The 25478-nt window shown below is 38.2% G+C and overlaps 2 protein-coding genes across 4 annotated transcripts; one reads left to right on the top strand and one right to left on the bottom strand.

Annotated features, from left to right (window-relative positions):
• Positions 1 to 5919: 5919 nt before the first annotated feature.
• LOC113063712 (G-protein coupled receptor 12-like) lies at positions 5920 to 8651 on the bottom strand. Its single transcript, XM_026234042.1, has 3 exons — positions 8589 to 8651; positions 8384 to 8473; positions 5920 to 7814 (listed from the first exon to the last, which is right to left on the bottom strand). The coding sequence occupies exon 3, from the start codon at positions 7786 to 7788 to the stop codon at positions 6808 to 6810; it is 981 nt and encodes a 326-aa protein (XP_026089827.1). The 5' UTR covers positions 7789 to 7814; positions 8384 to 8473; positions 8589 to 8651; the 3' UTR covers positions 5920 to 6807.
• A 3092-nt stretch (positions 8652 to 11743) lies between these two features.
• LOC113063907 (NHS-like protein 2) lies at positions 11744 to 24318 on the top strand. 3 transcript variants are annotated; one of them, XM_026234329.1, is made up of 5 exons: positions 11744 to 11813; positions 19701 to 19849; positions 21394 to 23253; positions 23368 to 23506; positions 23592 to 24318. In XM_026234329.1, the coding sequence occupies exons 3-5, from the start codon at positions 21465 to 21467 to the stop codon at positions 23857 to 23859; spliced, it is 2196 nt and encodes a 731-aa protein (XP_026090114.1). In that variant the 5' UTR covers positions 11744 to 11813; positions 19701 to 19849; positions 21394 to 21464; the 3' UTR covers positions 23860 to 24318. The 3 variants fall into 3 exon arrangements, with proteins under 3 accessions (XP_026090114.1, XP_026090113.1, XP_026090116.1); XM_026234328.1 differs by lacking the exon at positions 11744 to 11813 and adding an exon at positions 19377 to 19446; XM_026234331.1 differs by lacking the exons at positions 11744 to 11813; positions 19701 to 19849 and adding an exon at positions 19857 to 19940.
• The last annotated feature ends 1160 nt before the right edge of the window (positions 24319 to 25478 follow it).

The raw sequence follows: 25478 nt of genomic DNA, 5'->3' as shown, positions 1-25478 counted from the left end.
ACACTTTGACCTGACAATGTTATGCCTAAATGTTTTGTCCTTAATTGCTAATGCAACCTTTGGTGACACTTCAGATTAGGTAACACCTATTAGTTGCTTATTAGCATGCATATTACTAGATTATTAGCTATGTATTACTGCTAATTAAGAACTTTGCTTGCATTACTCTCCTAGACCTTATTCTACATCCCTAATCTTACCCAATACATAAAACTAACTACTACCTTACTAACTATTAATAAGCAGCAAATGTTGTAGTTAATAGTTAACAAGTGTTACCTATTCTAAAGTGTTTTAATACCACAGATTGAACAGAATTATGCATTGCTTGGTAATTGTTCAACACAGTATTGAGAGTTGTGTAAATATTGTCATGATTTCCATATTTTGAGTTTTTCCCATTAGTGTATTCCCATTTTTTCAGGGTTCTTTGATTCGGAAATATACACTAAAGTTCAAAAGTTTTGGGTCAGTATATTTCTTTAATGCGTTTAATCAGCAAGGAGATAATAAAGACTTTTACTGTTAGAAAAGAGTTCTATTTTAAATAAACACTATTTAAATGAACACCACTATGCCCCAAGTGGTATTTAAACCAATGTCAATCCTAAAGATTTTGATTTAAACTGTGCAGGAGTTTTAGGGCCAGAATTCTCCGCTGATGATTTGTATTCACCTCAGCATGTGTATGGACCATCTAAAGACTTAATCAATAGTTTTACAGTTTGATCTGTATCTGACAGCTGCATATGCCTGTTGTGATCTATGTTAGGAAAAGGATCTTTAATGTCAAGAGAACACAAAAGAAAACTCTTCTCCCTGCTAAAAATGCTTGCTTCTTTAAACACGGTGAGCAGAAATCTGAATTGTTTTTCTAAAGTAATATTTTGCTCCCATGGTAGCCAAGACACCACAGCTATGCAGCCATCTGGTGCCTCACAGCATGATGTCAGCTCTGCTTTAACAAAGCTAATTTTCAGGTGATAAATCATTCCATCTTTAATCAAGCCGCTCCTAAAACACTTAGGCAAATTTATAGATTGCACAACTACTAGCATTTGGTCTGACAGGTCTTGACATCATGAAATCTTCCACTTACATCATGCCCCAGATGTGCATAACTTTGCTTTCAATAATGCAGGACAGACGACGTTGAATGCATTGTCTTTGAAGTGACCCCATGTATTCAGCAGTATTGGGTGGGACAGGTAGGGTTTTGTTTATGTCTACAGCTTCCCTCCGAGGCTATGACGTCACTGTCTCTTTCCATCAGCGAGGCTCCATCTGTCCCTTATATCTCCGCCAGCTCTCCAGTGACTCACTGCGGAGCCGAGTGGATGCTGAGAGGAGACCCCTAACAAACAACAGATGCACACAACCTGTTTACCCCACATCAGTGAGTCACATAGCGCCATTCACTCTCTGGCACAATTATATGTACCTTTTGTATGTTTCCATTTAGGTACAGTATCTGTGCTGAAGCTAGAAAAATAACTTCCACAAGAATTTTTTATGTGACTAATGAAATGGAAGCAGTATCCAATTTGACTCAGTTTGTGATTGGACAAACATGCAGTGTAATAAGATGATGTGATCCTTGTAGCATGCAAGTGTCTTGTATAATGTGTACTGTTTTTATATACTTAAAAAAAAAGTAAACAGTATCCCAGATAGCACATTTACGTCTGCGAGCTTCATCTGGAAAGCATCTGCTGTGAACAAACATCTGATCTTTAAGATGTCAGTTTTACAGACATTCTACAGTATGTAAACTCTATGTCAAGTCACCTTTATTTGTGTAGCTGTAGCGTATCAGACCCGAACCAGACAAATTAAAGAGTCGATCAGGTCTCCACAGAACATCTTTATGTCAGAGAATGGCACAGGAACTGTCTTCTCTAGATATAGATGGACCAAAATGAATTCAATGAACATCAGTCCATCGCTTAACTCCATATTCATTTATATGTAACCCACACATCTGACTATCATATTATAATCACTTATTGTGTATGTCTTTTAATAACTATTGGATAGCTTAAAGATGCCATCTGTCATGTCTGGCAAAATCAAGTCATACTCCACATTCCATAACAGATGGGGGCAGTATGCCTCAATAAAGTGAATTGGTCTACTCTAGAGTAACAAACGAGAAACGGCATAGTCTCTAAGCTCCGCCCCTACTTTCACAACAACACTACAGCCATAGCCGAAGCCTAAGAGGACGTTTTGCCTCCAGAGGAACGTTGGGTGATGTCAAGTGATTTAGAAACATGACATCTTCAAGCTACTCCCCTTCACCTTTACCAGTTAATATGTTCCTATTCGATTTGTTCATATTACATTTTGAGTTGTATATACACATTATTTGAATTAAATTAATTTGACAGACAGCATTCTGTCAACATCATTGGTAAACATCAGACAGCTGATCAAAGCTAGCGCCAACCAACGTAACCAGAGCTGCCAGTGCCAACTCTCAAGCATTCACAGTGAAACACACGCAATTAACTCTTTTCACACGCTTTCACGCCACATATCAATTTTCTCACGCACAGAAAAACCACGAAGCAAAGAGGACACGGAGACCAACAGACTAGACAGAGCAGGTTAGTTATGATATAAAAAAATGGGTAAGTTTAGCTATATAAGCTATATAGCTAATAAGCTAGCTAATTATCAAACTCAGCTACGGTTAGCCATTGCTATCATTAGCACGTTTATCGAACAGCCTTCGATACATTTCTATGTTATAACTTCCCGAAAACAAATACACAAACATATAAAACAAACTTCTAGCGAAATACTAACAGCAACTAACTGACCAATCCAAAAGAAATGTTGCAAGTTCGGAGTCGAACCTCATTTCTTTCAGGTCCATCAGTTGTCTCCAGCGATTAATAGCAGTGCCGATGTTTACTCTGGGTCGGCTCCTTTTCTTAACGGATTTGATTTGTGATTCCGAGCGCGGTTGTTTCCCTGTAGCGGGTGGTGGTCTCTTGCCAAGGGCTTGAGCCATCCTTCCTAGCCCCTTTCACACTGCACGTCAGACCCGCAATATTTCCGGAACATTGCCGGGTCACCTTCTGTGTGAAAGCAACCACGTCCCGGGATTGATTACCGAATTGAACCCGGGTCGGGGACCTAGTTACATTGCGGGGTTCGACCCGGGACGAGCGCTGTGTGAACAAAAGCCAGATATAATTCCGTGTCGAAGTGATGACGCACGTTATCGCGCGACTCTTTTACCGGCTGTTTTGAAGGAAGATCAATGTTCGCTATGAAAACATAAGTGCAAACTGTAATGAATCAGAGATCAGTTAGTTCCTCACTTTCCGCGCTGATGGCCAGATCGCTCGCTTGCTTCAGTGAAAGTATAACGTGCCTAGCGTTTTCGACTCGTACATTACACGTCACGCGCTGATGTCACGTGTCGTTACGGGATCTTCAAGGGTTGTGTGTGAAAGCACGCACATATCCCGGGTCATCTCTGGCAGTGTGAAAGTGCAAAATCTACCGACCAGGGACACTTTACCCCTGTATTTGCCGGAATGGCAGTGTGAAAGGGGCTCCTCTCTCTTCCCTGAACTGAAATAAAGTACTGTGCTGTACTTTCCACATGATTGACATCAGGTTCAGGTATGCCCACAAGCCATGCGAGTTATTCGTGTATTGCAGGTTGGCTTGGGGTTTATGTTGGCCGCATACCGCCTCCCATGGCCGAAACTGGTATTACGACACCTGTCGGGCCGGGCTAGTAATGCTAATGCTAATTAAGGTTGATATCTCTGCAGCACTATAACTTGACATTTTTTTAATGACATCATCGCCCTTATTTTTTCCCATTCTTTTGATGCGTGTAGGTCATGTTTTGGATATTTTTACCTCAATTTTTGCATATGGCACCTTTAAGGATTCATAATCATGTTTCGTATGTTTGTGTTTCAATCTGCTTGCTTGAGACATTCCTGACCATCAGTTATTTGTCAAATGTATCATATTCTTGTTATAGGAATCATTTCAAAAATTAGACCCTGCAAGAGCGGACCACGTGCTTGATAAGATAACATACGATTTATGATACCTCCGAGCCAAGACAATATCTGATTGGTCAAGACAACATTTGAGGTGTGGCCAACAGGCCAGTTTAAATACTTAGGACACCATAAAATCTGGCTTTTAGCGTTTGCTTTTCAGCTGCTGCTTTGAGTCATCACTGTTAGCGTTCTTTAAGTGCGGTTCCAGCCTGCTTCGGCCTGTTGCTACTTAAACACAATGAGAAGAAACACCACCCAGTCTCGTCAAACTTTACTTCTTTTCTTTTACTTTCTTTTATTTTCCGTTTGAGAGTTTCGTGTTCTGAATTAAGGTTTGAAACGCAGTGTCTCCGAGTCTGACCTCTAGTGCCTGTTCAACTTCAACCAGCCACACAACTCTGCACCGTCAGACGACGCCCCACCACGGGCTTCCCAAGACGTCACTTCAACAACTACTGAACTTCCAGCCAATCAGCGACATCGGGAAACCCTTTCAACTACAACAAAGGGAACCCCTTTACACAGGAGACGCAAGTAACTTTACCTCCAGACAGACATTTGTGCTGGTGTATCTAATATCAATTTTAACCTCATAGAGGAACTCAGTGCGAGGGTTAATTAAGTGATTGATGGTTGTTCATGTTTATGCAATTTCGCATATTGCTGTTAACTTGGGATTCCACATTTCCATTCTCTTAAACTCATCTTTCCCTAACTTTCAATCTTCCTGCAACTTCTATTAATGTGTGAGTGCGTGTGCTTATGTGTTAGATTAGTTTATATCTCTTAGATTTATGTAATAAAGCCATATTCATATTGAAAAGAGAAGTATCTTGTGTTTTGTGCTTTCACGTTAATGTCTTAAACTGCCGATCTTGTTACTGTGCTAATTGATAGTGTTTCACTATAGTTTTGATATTAGTATCCAGCGCAGATTTGATGTTAAACGGCTCGTTCAGTGAATCGCAGGGCGTCTCAGTGATCAGCCGTGAAACACTGATTCTGTTCAAATTCCCTTTAAAATCTTAAATGATTCCCTTTTGAGCTAAATTGACTTGTTTCCCTTACTAGCGCTTTATAAAATACTGGTTGCGTCAAAGCATCTTTATGGAGTCAGATAGGAAAATAGTGTCAATGATGCAATAGGACAATAACAGAGTTATTTTTTAGTTGAAGTCAGTTTATTAACATTGTGCAGTACGCAGAAGGCTTTCAAACATGAAAAATACAGCCATGTTTCTGGAGTGAAAGCTGACAGAGATCAGTGACACTGGGACCCGTCTCAACACACAAGGAGTGCAACTTTCTAAGCAAGTACAAAAATATACTTCTATATAAACGTTACACAGAAAATAATTGTAATGTGACACTGTCATGTATAAAGACCAACATTTTAAGGTTAAATTGTGTTACAAAATTAAAGTCTGACACAATCACAGCTGCTCAAATAAAACTTTTCTCAACACACAATACATTCAGACATGTAGACATTTCAGACTGGCTGTAATATTTCTAATAATTCAGTAGTTTCATTCAAGTTCAGTAAATCCAACGTGTCAAATTTGTTATTTTGGCTGCCTCTACTTTGTCTCGGGTGAACTTCATTGAACAGACATCCCATCAAACCCAGAACTACAGAGTATGAAACACTTTTTTGTGTGGCTTTTCTGCGAATTAATAAGGTATTTCAGTAGTTTGACTGGATATCATTGTTTTAGAAATCACTTTGTGTCCTGGATGTTATTATAATATTTAGCTGACAATATTGTATTATTTACCCACAATATTTCATAATAATAATAATAATAATAATAATAATTATTATTATTATTATTATTATTATTATTATTATTATTATTATTATTATTATTAACCAGCAGCGGATTGTAGTTATGTTGTGGCTATGCTTACTGTGGTTGATTTTACAATACAGTAGGCATCCTGTAAATCTGCCACACAAACAACAATCACTTAATTGTACATTCATCCTTCTGTTTTCTGTTTTGCTTTATTCTATGTATTGTCACAAGGAAGTGCTGGAACATATGCCACATCTCGACTCAGTGGCTATAAAACACCATGGACAGCTATTAATGATTTGCCCAGTACATTAAGTCATTGTACCCAAATCATATTATTTCTAACATAATCATTTCACGAGGGAAAGCAATACAAAAGTTTTGAGTGAATGCAAAATTTTAAATACATTCAAATAAAGTTTTTCCTCCCACCTCATATGAATTAAACATTTCTCTGGATATGCAAAACTTTCGCATGCAAATGCTAAATTTATTGGGCAAACACTATAGCTTTGCGAGAGAATGTAAAAACATTGAAATACAGTTTTTCCTCCAACCTCATTTAGCACAAAGTTTCTTGGGGCAACACAAAGGTTTTGAGTGAATGCAAAATTTCAAATACATTCAAATATAGTTTTTCCTCCCACCTCATATTATTCCTGATACAAAAGTTTTGCGAGCAAACAAAATTGAGTGAATGCAAAAGCACCAAAATCTCTCTCTCTTTTTTTTTTTTACTCATCACCAACCATGTCTTTTACCATAAGGAAGTTAAAGTATTATTCTGATATCCTGTTAAGTATAGTAATGTGTCTGTGTAACATGGACACAACAATATGAAGTGCTAGGCTATTAAATCTGCCAAATAAAATATAAAATAAAAAATCCCTCACTCCACTGGATTACAATATGTGGATTATATGTGCTTTACAGACAGGCCAATGCCAACATTGTGCTTTAAACTGAAGATGCTACACATCGCTGGGGGTCCTGGGTCGCATGATGAAACTGTAAGGCATGCACCAGCAGCAAGCAATCCTCAAAGATCGGAGAATTTCAGGGTTCCTGAACGCATATATCATTGGGTTAATGATGGAGTGGCAGATGGCCGGAAGAGCCGTGGCGTAGGTGTAGATCACAGGGGTTCGAGAGTCGGCCACCAGCGAGTACATGGCGAGAGGGACCCAACAGAAGGCGAAAGTGCCCAGGATGGTGGTGAGGGTGGAGACCCCTTTCGTGGTGGAAGATGAGTGCGAGGTAGTCATAAGCTGCCGCTGAACGGCGATTTGCTGAGCGTGCCGGAAAGCGATCTTACAGATCTGGAGGTACAGCTGCAGAATGAGAGCGAAGACCAGGAGCAAGGACACGGCGAGCGCCGCGGCGTTGTTTTTGTTCACCGGTCGACAGATGCTACAGGTGCTCTCGTCCTCCAAGCAGTTCCAGCCCAGGACGGGGAGCGAACCGAGCACGGTGCTGATGACCCACATCAAGATGAGTGTGATGTAGGTGAACGTCACCGCGCCTTCGGTGTGGTACGTCAACGCGTTGTACAGCGACATGTAACGGTCTACAGTTATCGCAAAAATGTTGAGCACAGACGCCGAGAAGGCTGTGATGACTAGCCCCGTCGACAGCAGCGTGACAAATCCCGAATCGATTATGTAAGTTACGACGAAATTGAGGATCAGGCCCAGGCCGGCCAGGAGGTCAGCGAACGCTAGACTCCCGATGAGGACGAACATAGGTGCTCTCAGTGTGGGCGTGTAGGCGATGAGAGCGATCACCACTGCGTTCTCGCAGGACATGAGCGTTCCCGTCACGCACAGCAGCACGTCCCACGGGTTAACCATCACGGGCACCGGCTCCAGCTCCCAGGACGGGGCAGACGACGTGTTTCTTCCCTCTAATGCATCCCAATTCAAGAGAGAAGTGTTTGGGAGCAAGTTACTCATCGCTTCTGCAGCAGGAGGGTGAATCACTGGAAATGAGTCCAACAGGAGAGTCAGAGACACAAGAGTGCGTGCATAGACAGACGAGAACAAATGATTGATTCATTGTCACAATTGATTCCCTCAGGTGGGGTTTACAAGACACTTAATATTCAGTAATGTTATCGATTTAACTGCACTGTCAAATAAGACTCTGAACAAAAATGCATCTGAATTTAGATTAATAACACTAACTTTGCAACTGTTATTGAACTGAATCAGATCAACATTGAACTGACTTGCTGAATATTAACACTGTCCACTGTTTAATAGCTGAAACCGAGTTAGTCAATATCTCCAGGAATATGTCAGGCTACACAACAAATGCAAAGAGGATTTCATCATCCTTCACAGATATCTGTTAACATATATCAAAGCATATTCAAAAAAAAAAGAAAAAAAAGAAAAGCGAGCTATTTTTAGACAAATGCCATTTTTAGCCTCTGCTGCATTGGGGCTATACTTATATATCAGACATTTCAACTACTTATGAGGTGATAATCAAGCCTCTTAACTAAAGTAAAACAAATCTCATTGTTAAATAAAGAGCAGTACGAACCACAGAACGAGCTCGCTTCTCCATCCCTCTTCCATCAAGTGAAGATGAAGAATAGATGAGGCTCTGGAAAGCATGCCATGCCAAGCGCATCTTTTTAGGATGAAAATTAAAACGTGGGTGGAAAAGAATATATCGACTTGCGTCTGTTGTTGTTTTTATCTATTTGCCCTTTTTTTCTCCGTTTATTGGCATCAAGGTTTCCTACCTGGGCAGCGTTCAGCCTTGGCTTGTCTTTCCGCTCATAACGCGTTGGCAATTCACAGACAGCGGCGCCTGCTTGCTCGCATCTGATTGGTTCTTGAGATGACTCGCGCAGCTGACGTCAAGAGCCCGGTCTGCGCCGGTACAACCTGCACTGGAGCAAAAAAAAAAAAAAAAAAAAAAAAACCTGGACTGGAGCAAAAATAAATAAATAAATAAATACCCTGCACTGGAGCCCCGCAAACACCAGCCACGGCCCTGGTTATTACATCTATTGCTTTTATTATATGCTTCAAATATATAGCTATTTGACACTTCATACTGGAGTAATTTCTGAGGGAAATTCAGCTGTACATCACAGAAATAAATTATATTTTATAAGTATATTAAAATATAAACCATTATTTCATATCGTTTTAACATTTAGCAAGATGTTAAATGTTTTTTTCTGTATTTTTGATCAAATAAATGCAGGCTTGATGAGCAGACGAGACTTCTTTAAAACATTACAAGTATTACTGATCCTAAACTTTTCAACATATATATAAATGGACAACAATATACAAGCTGCTCAGCATAAGTCAGGCCGATAAGTAATGTTTATTAATCCTGAAATGATATTTAAAATAATAGATGTTTTATCCAAAGCGTTCAGGTGCTGTTGCTGTCCATGGTGCTGATTGTAGTTAATGGAGTTGACACTAGATGGCAGCAAACTCACATTCAACTATAACAAGGGCTCTCTGATGATGCAAATGTGATTCTAGTGGCTTCTTTTTATTTTTCAGCGACATTTAGAATAAATTCATCTACTCTAATATATAATATATTGGAAAGATCAATTAATTACAATACGATAGAGTTCCTGCAGTCAGAATGAGAGTCCAAAAAGCTGATAAAAACATCACAATAATCCACAAGTGATCAACACCACCAAACCAAAAGTTGTGTTTTTAAGAAACAAAACCGTCATAAAGATGTTTTTAACTTCAAACTGTTACTTCCAATCCAATATATCTGTAATCCATAACATTGCTTTCTCCGAAAAGTCATCTTGTCTGAATCAGGAGAGGAATGTGCATAGAACAAACACTATTTACAAGTGAAAACAGTCCAAAAGCATATATGTGGGTGGAATTTGATGTGAGAGGACAACAGTTTAAATTTACAATGGTGGATTTGTTTCTTAGAAACAGACAGCTTTTGTTTTCTCCAGATGTTAACTGATGGACTGGAGGCTTATTGTGATGTTTTTATCAGCTGTTTGGACTCTCATTCTGACGGCACCCATTCACTGCAGAGCATCCACTGATGAGACACTGATACATTTCTCCAAATCTGTTCCCATGAAGAAACAAAACTACATTTTTGATGGCCTAAGGGTCAGGAAATTTTCAGCACATATACATTTTTGGGTGAAAATATTCCTTTTAGTTTGGTTACATTAAATAATGACCGTCTGAAAGCAGGCTCATCCGTGACCGGCTATCTATTCCAGATTTATCACAAAACAAATAGATACCAAATGTGTCCCAGTTACAGATAACAGATCTAAAGCAGGAATTTTAATGAATAAGTGTTTATAAGCAAACAACTACAACTACAAAAACTTGCGATCAAAACCATCATCAAGTGTAGAACAGAATCTCTCGGAGGCTGACATTTGACTTTGACTAGTAAGCAAACACTTCTAACACCATAACAAACACATTAATAACACTTTGGTGTCATGGCCACAAATAAATAAATGAACAAAAACACTGTAAAGATGTAGAAAAGTCATTCAGTTTAGGGCACGTCACATCCCTGGATGATGATTATATATTTTCTAACAATCTTCTTCAGAAATATCATATTTTATACATTAAGGGACAGCATATTATAATCTCACACAAATTGTTTGTGCACGCTGTGCTTCAGTTTGCTTGAAGTTGCTCTGATGTCCCTTAAATGATTTGCGTTTTTGAAGTGAATTGGTCTTGAGACCAAAATAATAATATTATCTATATTAATTTTTTTTAAATTAAAGATGTGTCCGAAATTATTATTGTTACTATGTAATTTAAGAAAATATTTAATTTTGCTCACTCATGGTTTACAATATTTTTATGATTTTAATTGAATTCCTTTAGTGTAAACTAAAAAATCTAAATCTGAATAATGGAGATGCTTGCTGTTTTTTGTGTGTAGTCCTTATGTTGTGTGTTTCGCATCTTCCCCGGGTGCTTTCTTGACTTTGGTCATCAGTTTAACTCAATCTTGCACGATCTAGAAACCAAGCTTTGTGTTTCCTGTCACTGTCCGCTTAAGCATTTGTGCTTCCTCTGTGTGAAGGGAGTGTCTCTTGTTTTGTTTGTGGCTTTGGTGACAGTTTTTAGAAAAGTGATGTCAACTATAGGACATCACCCATGATGAGGACATGCACTGAAAGTGAACTGCTGGGAAAAAACAACAAAAAAACAAACAATTCTTTCAGCCTGAAGCGCGTTCATTTCACTTTTTGATGTGAAAGGGCGTTTACATACATGTATGCCACAAATATAACTTTTTTATGTTATAAACAAACAAGCCCAGCCCAGATGAGAAAATGGAGTAATGCATTACTTCCCATTAACAATAAATGTTTGCAGCTTCGGTGATGGACTTCACTAACTGCTGCATCTTCCAGCCAGACAGCTATAGAGACGCCTACACCTCAGCCTTATGACGGACTTCTCCATCAGCCACAAACCGGCTTCATCTCAGTCTTACGATGGACTGACCAGAGAAGAAACAGTATTTGGCTACAGCATTCACAAGAAATGAAAAAAAAGACATTGCATTTACGTGCACCACATCACTTAAGAACTAACCTTGCAGTTCAATTGGCTGCATCTGAATTCTTTTCTTTGTGTAATTATATAAATCAAAACTGGATGAGGCATCTGTTATTACAGCTACGGTTACCCTCTATGATTCTCCATCACCCCGTTTGACCCTCCGTACTAATAGTAAAACATCCTCAAGACTCGCTCATGCTGTGAAGTGCAAGGCTACAGTGAGTTTTACCACATGAAGGTTTACAATCAAACGGGCTTGTTATGCAACTGAGTTGTGTAATACAGAATGATTATATATTTCACACCTCTTCAAACATGCTCTCACACCACCTCTGTTGTTGAAATGTGGGAAATGCAGAACAATGGTGAATGTCTGTTTGGCATTGGCTGGATCTGACTTCAAATCAGCGGTGAGAACTACTCCTGCAGTGAAATGCACTGTAAAAAGATTGCTGTAAATTTTACAGTAACTTACTGGCAGCTGGATGCCAGTAACTTACTGTAAAATAGTTTACAGTATCATTACTGTAATTCCATTTACAGTAATAATAATGCATACTGTATTACTATTTACAGTATGAGTACTGTATTTTTCAATTACAGTACAAGTACTGTATTTTAATATGCAGTAATAATACTGTATATTGTATTATTATTTACAGTACAAGTACTGTATTTTTATTTACAGTACTAGAATTGATTTCATATTACTCAGACTTTTTTTGTAGATTTGGGTCTAGCTTCATTTGCTTTATTGTTACAAAATTAATAAAATTTTAATCTACATGTCACTGGTAAGGTTGCAATAAAGTTGGATGAAACTGATCTAATCGCAGCAGTCAAAGTTTTATTTAATATAGAACTCAAAATACTGAGAAAACAAAGCAACAAAACCAAACACAGAGTATAAAAAGACGAACCAATTAATGAAATTAACAACAGGTGTAACTGATGTTTAACGAATGAAAAACCACTAGCTGTAAACTATACGTTTTTTACTCCCCCAAAAATGCATAAGTTCTCATGAACATTTGTCATTAAAATGTGCTGTTGTTTAACTATTTCATTATTTAACATTTACTTTAAAAAGTACATTCTACAAATGTGTTTGAATTCATCCTGTGTATTTGTAACATGGCTAAAAATTTCTGAAAAACATTCTGAAAAGCAGAACAAATCAAACAGTAAAAACATATTTTAGTCTTGTTTTCTTTCAATAATTTGGCCAATCGAATTCAACAAGCTCTCTGATGAAAGATGTCACAAGGGGATTCAGGCTGGCGATTTTTCTCTGCACCCTTTTTCCAGATGCCCGGCTGATCTGTGATTTTGATTTTGTGATTTAGGCATTTGGTGCCATCAGGGTTTATTCTCAGAATGAACCTGCAAGCAAGAAAAAACACATTTATCAAACCACTGATTTCCCAACAGTCATAACATGGTGCTGTATGCAGTTTTATGTTAATAAAAGCAATATGTACTATATAAATAAATAATTAATTATACATTGTAGACAGATTATGAACAGATTAGACAGATTATCATGAACCTTTGTGAGGTTGCAATTAAAATGAGGGACACTTTTTAGTGATTATAAAGAGACAGCTCTTTGCGTGCTTTCTGCCATGCCAAATCAAACATAGTAGTCTATTTTTGCTTTTCTGTTTAAATTAACAGTGGTTTGGGAATTTAGATAATTTATTGGGAATGTTGATGCTGGGTTGTGATGTCTCTAGGCTCTGGTTCTCAAACTTTTTAGAGTAGTACCCCATGAGGCTTTTAACATCCATCTGCGTAACCCCTCTCTGCAGTTACACCTTTTTCACTTAGGGTCAATATTTGCTCCTAATATTTGCTTTTTTTACATTTACAAATACTTTTATAAAATAAATAATGCTTTAAATAAAAAATATAAAAAATTAAATAGAGAAATATGCAATGATGGTAAAAACTAAGTGATGCTTTAAATATGAAATTAAAACCCCCAGTACGTCGCAACAAGTCACTATCTTTATTTGTGAGGCATTCATTCATTCAGTAAGGAAGCAAATGGCTGTAATTATCAATGAATCATTGAATTATTGGCTCTCTTAATTTATTCAAAGCCGCAGATTCATTCACAAACACTGCTGTGTGGTGCTGTTCTGCAGTAGCTTTCGTTGGAGCTATTTTTTGTATCGAAAAATACTGACTATTACTGTGTTTAAAATGAACATCACTTAATATTAATACCTTTCGTTTGTTGAACTGTTGTATAAATCAATGTCACATTAGCAATCGAGTGGATATTCGTGTTAAACACAGGAACTCACACAGGGAATGTTTTTGTATTGAAGAGATTTTGAATCTTAAATCGTCAGTAGGGTTGCCACCTTCAATACAGAAAAATAAGGGTAAATCACAACTTAAAACATGTTTTCATAAAAATATTAATTGCTAATGAACTTTAGTAATTGTATAAGGTGGCGTGAACACAGATTTTGGATAAAATATTTGTCACTGTTTGCAGATAGTAACACCATCCAAACAGTGAAACCACATAATAAATAACTGATCTACAAACATTTATAAATTCATGTAAAACACACAATTATTGTTATTTTCTTTTTATTATTGGTAAGTTAATCTATTTTATATAGTCTATTCTTAATTGTACTGTATACTATTGAAGAATGCAATCATTTAAATTAGTTAAGTTGTTTATTTGCTTCACATAGGCACTGTATTTTAATTATTAAATATATCTCTCTTATCTCTTATTAAAATAATGCTTATGTGTCTGACAGTACACCTTAACCGTAATAAACAAATCGGTAAAACTTTAAAATGTGTTTAAAAAATTATCTGGAGCAGCTTCCACCATTCTTTCAAATCGACTCTCTGCCAAGAGACCCGCCCTCCACTGACTCTGATTGGCTGTGAACCTGAAACAAACCAATCAATCCAATGATGGCAGTGAGTATTACCCAATCAGGGGCAGAATAGGACGAGTATTCACAGAATGCCGGTGGGATGATCTGCATGAGATGCTGCATTGAAGACAACTCGGAAAATACGGGACAAACCACGTCCAGTATTGATTCAAAATGGGACGCGCTATTTTATTCTCACATGCGGGACGATTCCGTATTTCAAGGGACGGATGGCAACCCTATAAGTCAGTCAAGTCAAAATTTATATATGAAAAGCTCTTTTCCAAAACGTGATAAATTCCATAAATTTTTTTTTGTAATTTTGCAATGTTTTGTAATTTTGCTGTGTACTGACCCTATTTGCTGCTCCATCAACGTTTCTTGCCAAATCGCTATATTTCCATGTTTAAAATGCACTGCAAGATGCAGGTTCTTTCCAAACCACGATAAGCGCTGAACCTATTTTTAGCCTAAACATGATATATCCTCAGGACTAATCAGAATTATCTTTCTCTCTTCACGCTCTCACCCTTGAATCACTCGCACATATCGCGCCAGACGCTCAGTTCGGCTCATTCGCACGTCCGTACCGTGCTAAACGCCTTGCGCCGCAGGACCTCCAGATGCTCGTAAACGGCGTCTTTGCATTGATTTAAAGGGATGGTTCACCCAAAAATTTAAATTACGTAATTAATAACTCACCCTCAATTTGTTCCAAACCCTGTGAGACCTCAGTTTATCTTTGGAACACAGTTTTAAGATATTTTAGATTAAGGCAGAGAGCTCTCAGTCTATCCATTGAAGCAGAAAGGTAAGAAAAACATCATCAAAGTAGTCCGTGTGACATCATAGGGTCAGTTAGAATTTTTTGAAGCATCAAAAATACTTTTTGGTCCAAAAATAGCAAAAACTACGACTTTATTCAGCATTGTCTTCTCTTCGGTGTCTGTTGTGAGAGAGTTCAAAACACTGCAGTTTAGTGGAAAAAAAAGACCATTAGACAGCTGCAGCTCATCCAAAACCTGCAAGGATTCTGAGTAGAATCAGAAAATCTGAGCATATCACACCAGTCCTCAGGTCCTTACACTGGCTTCCAGTTGCATTTAGGATTGATTTTTAAGTACTTTTACTCGTATATAAGTCACTAAATGACCTAGGACCGAAATATATTTCAGATATTTTCACTGAATATAAACCTAACAGACCGCTCAGATCACTAGGATCGAGTCAGTTAGAAATACCAAGGGTTCACACAAAACAAGGGGAGTCCTCCTTTAGTTACTATGCAGCTGGAATCAGCTTCCAGAAGAGATCAGATGTGCTAAAACACTAGTCACATTTAAATCTAGACTTAAAACTCATCTGTTTAGCTGTGCATTTATTGAATGAGCACTGTGCAATGTCCGAACTGATTGCACTATATTTTCACTGTTTTTTTATTCTATGTTATGTAAAATCATTTTCTAACTGTTTTAAATTAATTTTAAAACATCTTCAGTTCTCTCTTCACAGCAGTTCAGTCAGTGTACTGTTTGAGTAAATGAATTACTCCGGGATATTGGTTTGTTTGAACTCAGAGGGAGTGTCAGCCACATTAAATAAATTAACACGCAAGTCATTTGTGGATTATTCATATTGGAACCATTTAAAAGATTCAGTTCGATCTGTTGAACTGGTTCAGAAAGATCTGGTTACATCGAATGATTCGTTTGCGAACCGGATATCACAAACTGCTTTGTTTTGAACTCTCTCACACAACATATACGGAAGAGAAGACAATGCTGAATAAAGTCATAGTTTTTGCTATTTTTGGACCAAAATGTATTTTCAATGCTTCAAATTATTCTAACTGACCCTCTGATGTCACATGGACTACTTTGATGATGTTTTTCTTACCTTTCTGGACATGGACAGTAGACCGTACAAACAGCTTCAATGGAGGCACTGAGAGCTCTCTGACTAAATCTAAAATATCTTAAACTGTGTTCTGAAGATAAAAGGAGGTCTCACGGGTTTGGAATGACATGAGGGGGAGTCATTAATGACATAATTTAGATTTTTGGGTGAACTAACCCTTTAACATGAAAATCACTTGCGCCAGACGCTCTTTTCGCATTTGGTGTGAACGCCACTCACTCACATACACAATGTCATGTCATGATGTGTATGTAAAGTTGAAAATGGATATTTTACTTGTTTAAAATGTGCTAGAGAAAGACATATGACTACTACACTCAAGTCTTTTGCAGTGTTTCACACGCGTCAAATTAAAATTATTGTTTTTAATTTTAATTTAAATGTTTCTTGAGCAGAAAGTCAACATATCGTCCCCTTGGAATTATAAGGTTCTATCTGCGTTCTGAGCAGTTTTGAGATATTGAGCTTTAAATTTTTTGCATTCCATGTAGAAAGCACCTTTTTATTTTCTAAATAAAATGTTCCAAAATGTACATAACTTAAAAAAAACTACATCATATAATGTAAAGAAGTGGCCACAGAATAAAAATATGTAAATAACTAAATTTTGACAAAAATATCAGATAGAACCTTATAATTCCAAGGGTACGACATTACAAAGATTTCTGAAGAATCAAGTGACACTGAAGAATGGAGTAATGAAAAAAGGAATACATAACATTTTAAAATATATTTAAATACAAAACAGTTATTTTAAATTGCAATCATATTTAAAAATATGACTGTGTTTCTGATCAAATAAATGCAGCCTAAAAGCTTTAGGATAAGAGCTTGTGATGTACAGCCTGGTTGGATTGGCTGCTGCCTAAAATAATTAAACATAATTTACCACTTTATTTACAAAATATTAATCTGCAACACATGTTCACAAGAGCACCGCGATGCATGCATGTTGTGTTGACACAAGAGCAGACATTCAGTCAGCTCTCGGGTATCTGTCTGCTGGTAGATGTTGACCAACTTTAATCTCATCCGTAGTATCAAAAAAGCTTTTTAATAGACTTACCAAGTGCAATCAGTCTTGGGGTACTGGGCAAAGAGAGGCTTCTCTCTCCATCTGCTGGAGTTGCAGTGACCTAAAAGTAGAGCAATTAACAAAAGGTTGGGAGAAATTAATTACATATATAGAGAACATACTTGCATCTTGTTTTAAAATACTTCTCAATGTGCTTTATAAGCATATGTCACTTTGTGATATCTATTTCTGCCTATCTTGCAAAATAGAAGTTTGATCATAAATGATGATGAAAATTAAAGTGTACCTCAAATGCATGACATATGAATACAAAAACAGTAATAGTCTTTTAGAAATGTCTTAAGAAACTATAATCCTGCCATCTCTTACATCCTCCAGTAAATGTGGGTCATCTGATCTGTGTGTCTTTGCATCAATGTACTGTGCTTTGACTGACTCAAGGGCTCAAAAGTGCTTTGAGGGTCTCATTTACTGGAACATCCTGCAAAAAGCAGTCCTTTCCTTTGGAATTTTTACCTAGATACACCTGTTCAGGTGCCACATAATTAAAATTCCTCTTGAAATATGTCTTCTGTCAAAAATGTTTCTTTAAAATGGTAAATGGACTGCATTTATATAGTGCTTTCAACAGACCACATGGCCATCCAAAGCGCTTTACAAGTTGCCTCACATTCACCCATCCACTCACTCATTCATACACCGACGGCGGTGTCTGCCATTCAAGGCGCCATCCAGCTCGTCGGATGCTCGTCTTTATCATTATATCATATCATCTATAGATTGTGTTTTCTGCTTATGTGAGATGTGAAAGATGATTTTACATGAAAATGTTTTTCACAGTTGGGAAAGGGGCAGGTAACGTTTTCCCCATCTCTTATATGCCAATTTAAATGGACGCAGAAGCTAGGAAAATTTGGGGGTGTACAGTATGCTCGCATCCCACAACCTGACAAATCACAGCATCCGTTTGAGCAGGTCTGCAGTTAACCTTATTTGGTTGTGTGTGCTTACGAAGCATGTGTGACTTTAGTGCAGACAGAATCTGAAAACTACAAGGACAAGTCGGCAAACCACCATTGAACCTAAAATTAGGCAGGTTCCTATGCATTATGATACGGTGGTACGGTGGCGTTCGCACAGATAACTTGCAGTGTTCGCACACAAAACTGCACAACCATCTTGACTGCTGCTTTTTTAAACAGTATGTTAAAGATAGAAATGACAGTTTTCATATTATGTTAACGTTTTAATATAAGAGTCAACGTTGGTATAATAATCACCAGCTTTTCCTCATTGAATTATTGTTAGCTTACCAGTTTCTTCAGATGACGGTAACCGCCAGAAAAGAACTCCAAGCAACTCCAAACCTCCGACGTTCCGCGGTTCTAACAGCAAAAAACTAAATGAAAACGAAATATTCACTTCAAAATACTGTTATACAACCTCCGTCTTTAGTGTTGCCTCACGTTTTCTTTTTGTACGTCAAGATAGTTTGCTGTTAACGTAAAGTTTCCACAGAGTCCTCCTGCTTAGCTAATTTACATTAAAGAGGCAGAGGAGCATTAAAAAAAGCTTATTTTGTTTCTGTGTCACTAAATATCAGTCAATGTAAACTTTATTCACCCCGTTGAAGTTGTCATAATGATAACGGTAGTAACAATTGTAACATTAACGTTACCTCAGGCCTTGACAAACAGGCAGAAAAAAAGTCTTGACTACAGGAATATGTCCTCACAACTCACTCAATTTGCAACACTGGTTCTTGTTAGGTTGCTGTTAATAAGTGACTGCATTTGAAAATATCTCGGTTTTAAATAAAATAATTACAGAAACAATACTAACCTTTTTGTTGAGTGTTTCCTCAGTTGTCCCAACCAACCGAAAAAAAAAACCGTTGAAAAGAAGTCTCCGTTGTCATTGGTCAGTTTTTTCGCTGGCATTGTCGCTACTGTAAATCGATTTACAGTAGAGAATAATTACAGTACTAAACTTATATTTTCCCATAATCCTTTGCTATTTACAGTATTATACTGTTGGCACATGTAACAGTATTATACTGTACATATTACAGTAAAATACTGTTCAAATTACAAAAATCCGTTACAGTGTGCATTAGAAGCATCATTGTGACTGCAATTTTTTTAGTTGTTTTCATGCCATACTGCAATGCTGCACGAAGTAAGGACAATCTGTTTTATCGAAACAATTGGTGCACTGATCCTATTCGTTTGCTTAGACTCAATGTTTCATGCAGGTTTATTGAAATTGCATTGTGGATTCGGACTTATGGCTGGGTATATAGCTGTTTTTTGACAAGCAGCACAGTGAATTTTCCAGAGTCTCTGAGGATTTGGTGTTTATGTAATATGTCTCTCTCTCTCTCTCTCTCTCTCTCTCTCTCTCTCTCTCTCTCTCTCTCGCTCCTCACTCAGCATTCAACGAACTTGAACTCGGAGAGGAAGCAAGCAGCCCACTTCCTGTCGTCATGGTAACAGCATGTGAATTTGTGAGCTAGAGAGAGACAGCGATAGAGTGGGAACATCATCACACAGCACGGCTCGGTCTCCAGAGCGAATCAAAGGTAAGACGAAGGGGACAAAATGGGATATTTTAAGCACGGTTGGGTTTGACATCTTCAGATCACTGGGAAATGTACTTTAATGCATTTACAGGTTTGTTGATTCCATGCCTTTGTCTGTGACGTTTGTCCTCTGCAGCAATATTGAGTATTTTGGCAAAGTGACCTCTGACTTTGGTCGTGGCAAGTTTTTTAAATGGGTTAATTTGGCCTCGTATTTTGCTTATTTGTTCTAACCTGTCATGGGTGTCATGCACCTCAATATGGTTACAAAACATCGATATTTCTGTCCGTAAGCAGCAACGTCACAATGCACACGCAGGAACATGTGAGTAGCAAGATGTGTGCTTCTTCAGTGTTTTGTTGATCTGAAAGATTCCTCTGGTGATAGCACTCATGACAACTTACGTGTCGACCACTAGTCAGTGATACGGCTGGTTATAAACATCAAGCGACAGGTTGTCGAGGTCTGAGCAACAGAAAAGCAGGTCTAAACATTCTGGTATCATTTTCAGAGCGAGCATCATTTAGGATGATGGTGTCCTTCTCAGCTAGAAGCTTGGGACAGTCTACAGGTCTCATTTAATTGCAAAACCATCATAAATAGAGGGTGGAATAGCAATATTCTTCAATTTTAGAATTTAGAATTCCTATTTCTTACAGATACTTCTCTTAGATATACTGTACCTGAGATTTTAAAGTCCTTGCATTCCTGTCTCTGTATAAAAGTGAGTATAACGAATGCATTCACATAATACTTGCATGTTGGTATATGGTGCGTTTGGCTATCTGTGACACAATCTTTTACATAGATAAATGGGCTTCGGTTTTGAATAATCATGTCATTTTATTTTGAAAGGTACGAGCAGAGTGCAGATATTCTGTGTGATCACTCTGTTTTTAGAGGTGTAGCGTGACATCATCTCTTAATTCACGTTATATTAATAATGAGTATGTTCTTTTTGTCCGAGGCTCTTGGTCTGCACAAGATTGAGGGGAAGATATAAAACAAATGGATTTCACAAAATCACTTAACTTCAAATGCCCATTTTTTATTTCCAAAAGTGGCAAAGCGCAGATTTTCTTTACTATTATTTAACACAGAACTCGTAAAGGCCAGCCTGTTTCTGATCACCCTAAAGACGTTTTGGCCTTGTAACCCTCCTCTGAGCATGAATGATCCCTACTGTTCAATAAAATAACATGCTGTACCCCTATAAGTTAGCAGTATATAGTAACTTAATCAAAGCAATCATGCTTCGATGCACACGTTCTGTTGCTCATTGTCACTTGTGATAAACGCATGTGGAAATACAGTTTGAGAGTCTGCTTTCTGTCTCTATATGGATTAACAGGTAACTGTTGCCATGGCAAACACCCACTCATGTGCCAAACAGAGACCAAGATGGGCAGATCTTCTACTCCACACTTTTTAGTCCACAGCATTTGGATGGTGATGTCACCCACGAGTGGAAAAGAGATAGAGTATTTGCCTTTATGTTGTAACATCACAGCCCTGCAATGAATTATTTTTTCTGTTGCCACAGGAACAGCTTGAAGGAGCTAATGGGATATCACTGCGACAGATTCATGGGAAAGGGCTGAACTAAAATCAGTGATGGAAAACACAACCTTGGTTTGTTCTGCCCAAGGCTGGTGCGGCCCGAACGTTTCCACCTTTTCATCCGAGTGGGACGATAAGGTCAACTCCTTTCTGATGGCACCTGACGTGATAAAACCCCCTCCACAGTTCCAGGATCCAGAGGAGACGAGCCAGGCATCACCCACTAACTCTGCTGCTGTGATAAGACGAGATAGAGATTGCGTGAGCTCCATGAAGAAAGAGCGTAGGAGTAGGCCAACCAGTAACATAGAGCTCCACAGACGCTCCTTGTCACTGTCCACCACTGTCAATACTAACCCTGGTGTGGCCCGGCGCCGGTGCGAAAGCTATGCGCTTTCATATCCCAGCAGCAGCTCGGAGGACAGCGGCAGCGACAGCACATCCAGGAGAGGAGATCGACTCCCAGATGCCGTGCCGCGATCTAGATCTCGAAGCATCGTCCTCAAGAAAGCCAAAACTAAACCAGCTCCACCCGTGCGAACAGTGTCACTGCAAAGGCTCGCGGCGGAGAAGTATCCAGAACACAAATTACAGGGGCTCCATCTGAAAAAAGACACCCAAAGCATCATGAAACTGCCTGATCTCATCCCGTCCTCAAAGCAAGAAGTTGCTAAGTGCAAGAAACAAACTCCCACTGCTGAAGCACCTGGCAAGACGTCTGTCTCTAGTCACCGAGCACTAAATGAGCTTCGATCCAGCGAACCGTGCAAGTCTGGCACCTCAGTGGCAACTCCGATAAACGAAGGTAGTTCTGAAATAAACACATCCCCGTCTTCTTCCCACTCCTCGACCTCCCAGCCTTGCATCTCTTCTCCTTCCAAACGCTTCGGGTCGAACTCTCCATCGAGTGGCTATGCAAGCCAATGCGAAACACCCACTCAATCAGGACCTTCTCAACTGGGCGGCAGAATGCGCCATAAGCCTTCCAGTGTTATTCCTGGCCAAAGGGCAAGAAACCGTAACGCAAGGCTATCTCTTCAGCTTCCTGAACTACAGCAGCACCCTCCTGATCCAGAACCGGTTCAGCCGAAAGCAAACCGCCGCTACTCGGACAGCGCCGAAGCCACCAGACCCAAGCAAAGGATGAGTAACAGTTTGCTGGTCATGCCTGTGGTTACTCAAGAGGATCTGAACAACGTGCATTTGCGCTCGGTCAGCAACTCCGATCTTGAAAATGCACAGGAAATCACAACGGACGTTATTCAGGAGGAGTGCCCTGCAAACAACCAAAAAGCCAAACCTCCAGTGGCTCCCAAGCCCCAGAGAAATAAATGGCCACCCAATGCCATGGCTCAGACGCGTTTTGGAACGGCTTCTGATCCAGAACCAACAACGGTCAAAACCACAGAGAGACCAGAAGACATTTACGCAATGATTAACAAATCAAAACCAACAGGGACCGTACCATCACATCTGAAGCAGCAGAAGGATTGCTACTTTTTGGAAGGACATTCTCCACAGTTGACGACCGAGTCCCGTCAGCCACAACCCCCATGCACTTTTGAAGCGCAGAATCCAGATGCGTTCCCCTTCAACACGACCACCTATGAACTTCATAAGAAGAGAAGAACGCCACCACCGCCTCTGACGAAGACACCAGCCGTGGACAATTCACTTTATTATAACTCTGCATCTCAGAAAAGCCCAGACGATGCCCAGTCTCCAGACAAACTCTGCAAGTCTCCGAAGTCTCCAATCTCTGCAAGTCAATATCATGTTACCCTTTATGGTGTCATTCCATCTTACCCTATGGTCATTGAGCAACAGCACTCAAATGCACCAAGTAAGAGAACTGTAATAAGCTGAATTTAATCTTTTGGTCTGTGAAACTGCTGTAGACCATAACCAATGGCTGCTTTCTTCAAGGCTCATAATATCCCATTCTTAATGTCAACAGATCATTCAACTTATGATGTAGAGAAGAGGGACCGAACGCCCGATCTTGGTCCTCTACAACTGGTAGGAGAGGAAGACGATGTGTTTCTTTACAAGTCCAAATCTCAAACGACAGAGGACCTATTCACCATAATTCACAGGTAAATACTGTAGTTTCCAGTCCAGCTCCAGTCTTGTTTTAGAGTTGGCTTCTGTTCTTTGTCATATTCCTTCCCCATTTTGCAGGTCTAAAAGAAAGCTCCTGGGTCGTAAAGACTCCTTCGAAAATAAGCAGGGTGACCCTGGCACTCAGGTGCTCGGCGGTGGAGCTTCCCAAATCAGTTCTCAAAATGACAACTTCATGGCTCTTCTGAGAAGGACGAGAAGTGCCAAGGCTAGCTGCAGTGAACGAATCTCAGCCACAGAGCTCCTCAGAAGCTCCAAGCCCACGGCTAACATCGCCGAAAACATGACCCACTGCAAAAACAGCCATGAAAAGACACACGGTCCATAAAGCATCTTTATGTTCAAAGTCACGTTTTATATCTAAACTGCTTTGTGACAAATGCCATGTTAAAGTTCTGAAATAATATCAAAGTATCAAGAAACTGGCGTGTAAATATCCGCTTTCTTGTTTTGAATGAGATCTAAAGTAGAGCTTTAAGAAATTAAGATGTATATCTTCCTGAAGCACGTTTGTTGTTTTGAAATATAACAGAATGATTCAAATTTGTAAATTCAAGTATAGCTTTATATGTTAATGTAAATATAAATGTTTTAAGAGTTGAGATGCTATTCTGAGAAAATATCACAGTAGTAGTCACAATGTTCCTGAATATTAAAACATTAATAACTGGTTGTGTTTGGACTTCCTGCCTTCGATGAAAATAGCAGACTATTGTATTTCAATGACTGTTTTAAAGATGTTCTGCTGTAGATTTGCACATGTTCAGTATATTAAATTACTTTTTGGAAGTGACTCTTGATTATTTTGTGTTTCTCAGATTATTTCTACAGTAGATTCACCCTTTGCATGCATTTCATTTGTTTTATGGTCACAGAAAGGCATTTTTTATTGTTTATGCATATAGTTTATCATGTATCTCTTTATATCAAAGTACCATTAGGTACGTTGGATGTGTGAGGAAGAGCTAGCAGACAAAACAATGAATTTGTGTTCAAAAAAAAAAAAAAACATGCACTTCCTCTTGGAGCTTTAATGTTATTATCATAAATAGATTGCTGCTTGAAAATTTGACTTTTTGTGCATTTTGGAGAAGCAATGCAGTTTAAACATTTCTCCTATCAAAACATTCACATTTGATATATGGTAAGTTTACTAAACTAGTAATAATATACATTTGATATCGCATTATGAAGTTCTTCTCAAGCAATCAGTTCTGTTTTAACTCATAACGATGTTGCGTTGATTAATCGCATCCAAAATAAAAGTTTGTCTTTACATAATATTTACATATATGTGTACTGTATATCTATATGTATTTATAAATACACACACATACATGAAATATATACAATATACATTTATATATAACATAAATAACATATAAAATGAATATATAAATAGCCTACATGTAAATATGCTTGAGAAGAGCTTCATAATGCAATATCAAATGCTTGCATAACAATGTCACAAAATTAACCTCAGTATATAAACAGAAAGCTGAATATATGAACTACATTAGTTAACATAAACTAAAGATATTAATTCTTCTAATGCACTTCTTAATCTTAATAATGATTTCAGCATTTCTATTGCATTATTATCGTAATGAAATGTAATCAAAAGTTTAAAGTATTAAATGGACCTAAGCCAAAATTAACTAACAATGAACAGTTGCATTTTAATTAACATGAACAAACACAAAATAACATAAACAAGAATAAAAGAATAAGGCAACGTTTTCCTGGACTTGCATAAACCTAAAAAAAAAAAAAAAACATAAAAAAAAACCTTAAAAAAGCACAAAAAATGTTTTTTTTTTTTTTTGTTTAATTTTTTTCCGGTGAAGAATATCATGATGTAAGAATATAAACTTTTGGTTGTTGGTTATTTTTTGCAATAAAAAGCCGAGGGAACCAGGGTGATGCTAACTTCCAGATTGGTCTAAA

The sequence above is a fragment of the Carassius auratus genome, chromosome 46, assembly GCF_003368295.1.
Source record: "Carassius auratus strain Wakin chromosome 46, ASM336829v1, whole genome shotgun sequence".
NCBI classification, from domain to species: domain Eukaryota; kingdom Metazoa; phylum Chordata; class Actinopteri; order Cypriniformes; family Cyprinidae; genus Carassius; species Carassius auratus.
Note: the sequence above shows the minus strand (reverse complement) of the source record. Positions and strands in the feature narration are given on the sequence as shown.

What these genes read in the sequence shown, in the direction of transcription:
- LOC113063712 (XM_026234042.1), bottom strand. Translation starts at nt 7,788, where the DNA reads ATGAGTAACTTGCTCCCAAACACTTCTCTCTTGAATTGGGATGCATTA.
- LOC113063907 (XM_026234329.1), top strand. Translation starts at nt 21,465, where the DNA reads ATGGAAAACACAACCTTGGTTTGTTCTGCCCAAGGCTGGTGCGGCCCG. An exon ending in ACAGCACTCAAATGCACCAA is followed by an intron (nt 23,254 to 23,367) that starts GTAAGAGAACTG and finishes TAATGTCAACAG; the next exon opens with ATCATTCAACTTATGATGTA. An exon ending in CTATTCACCATAATTCACAG is followed by an intron (nt 23,507 to 23,591) that starts GTAAATACTGTA and finishes CCCATTTTGCAG; the next exon opens with GTCTAAAAGAAAGCTCCTGG.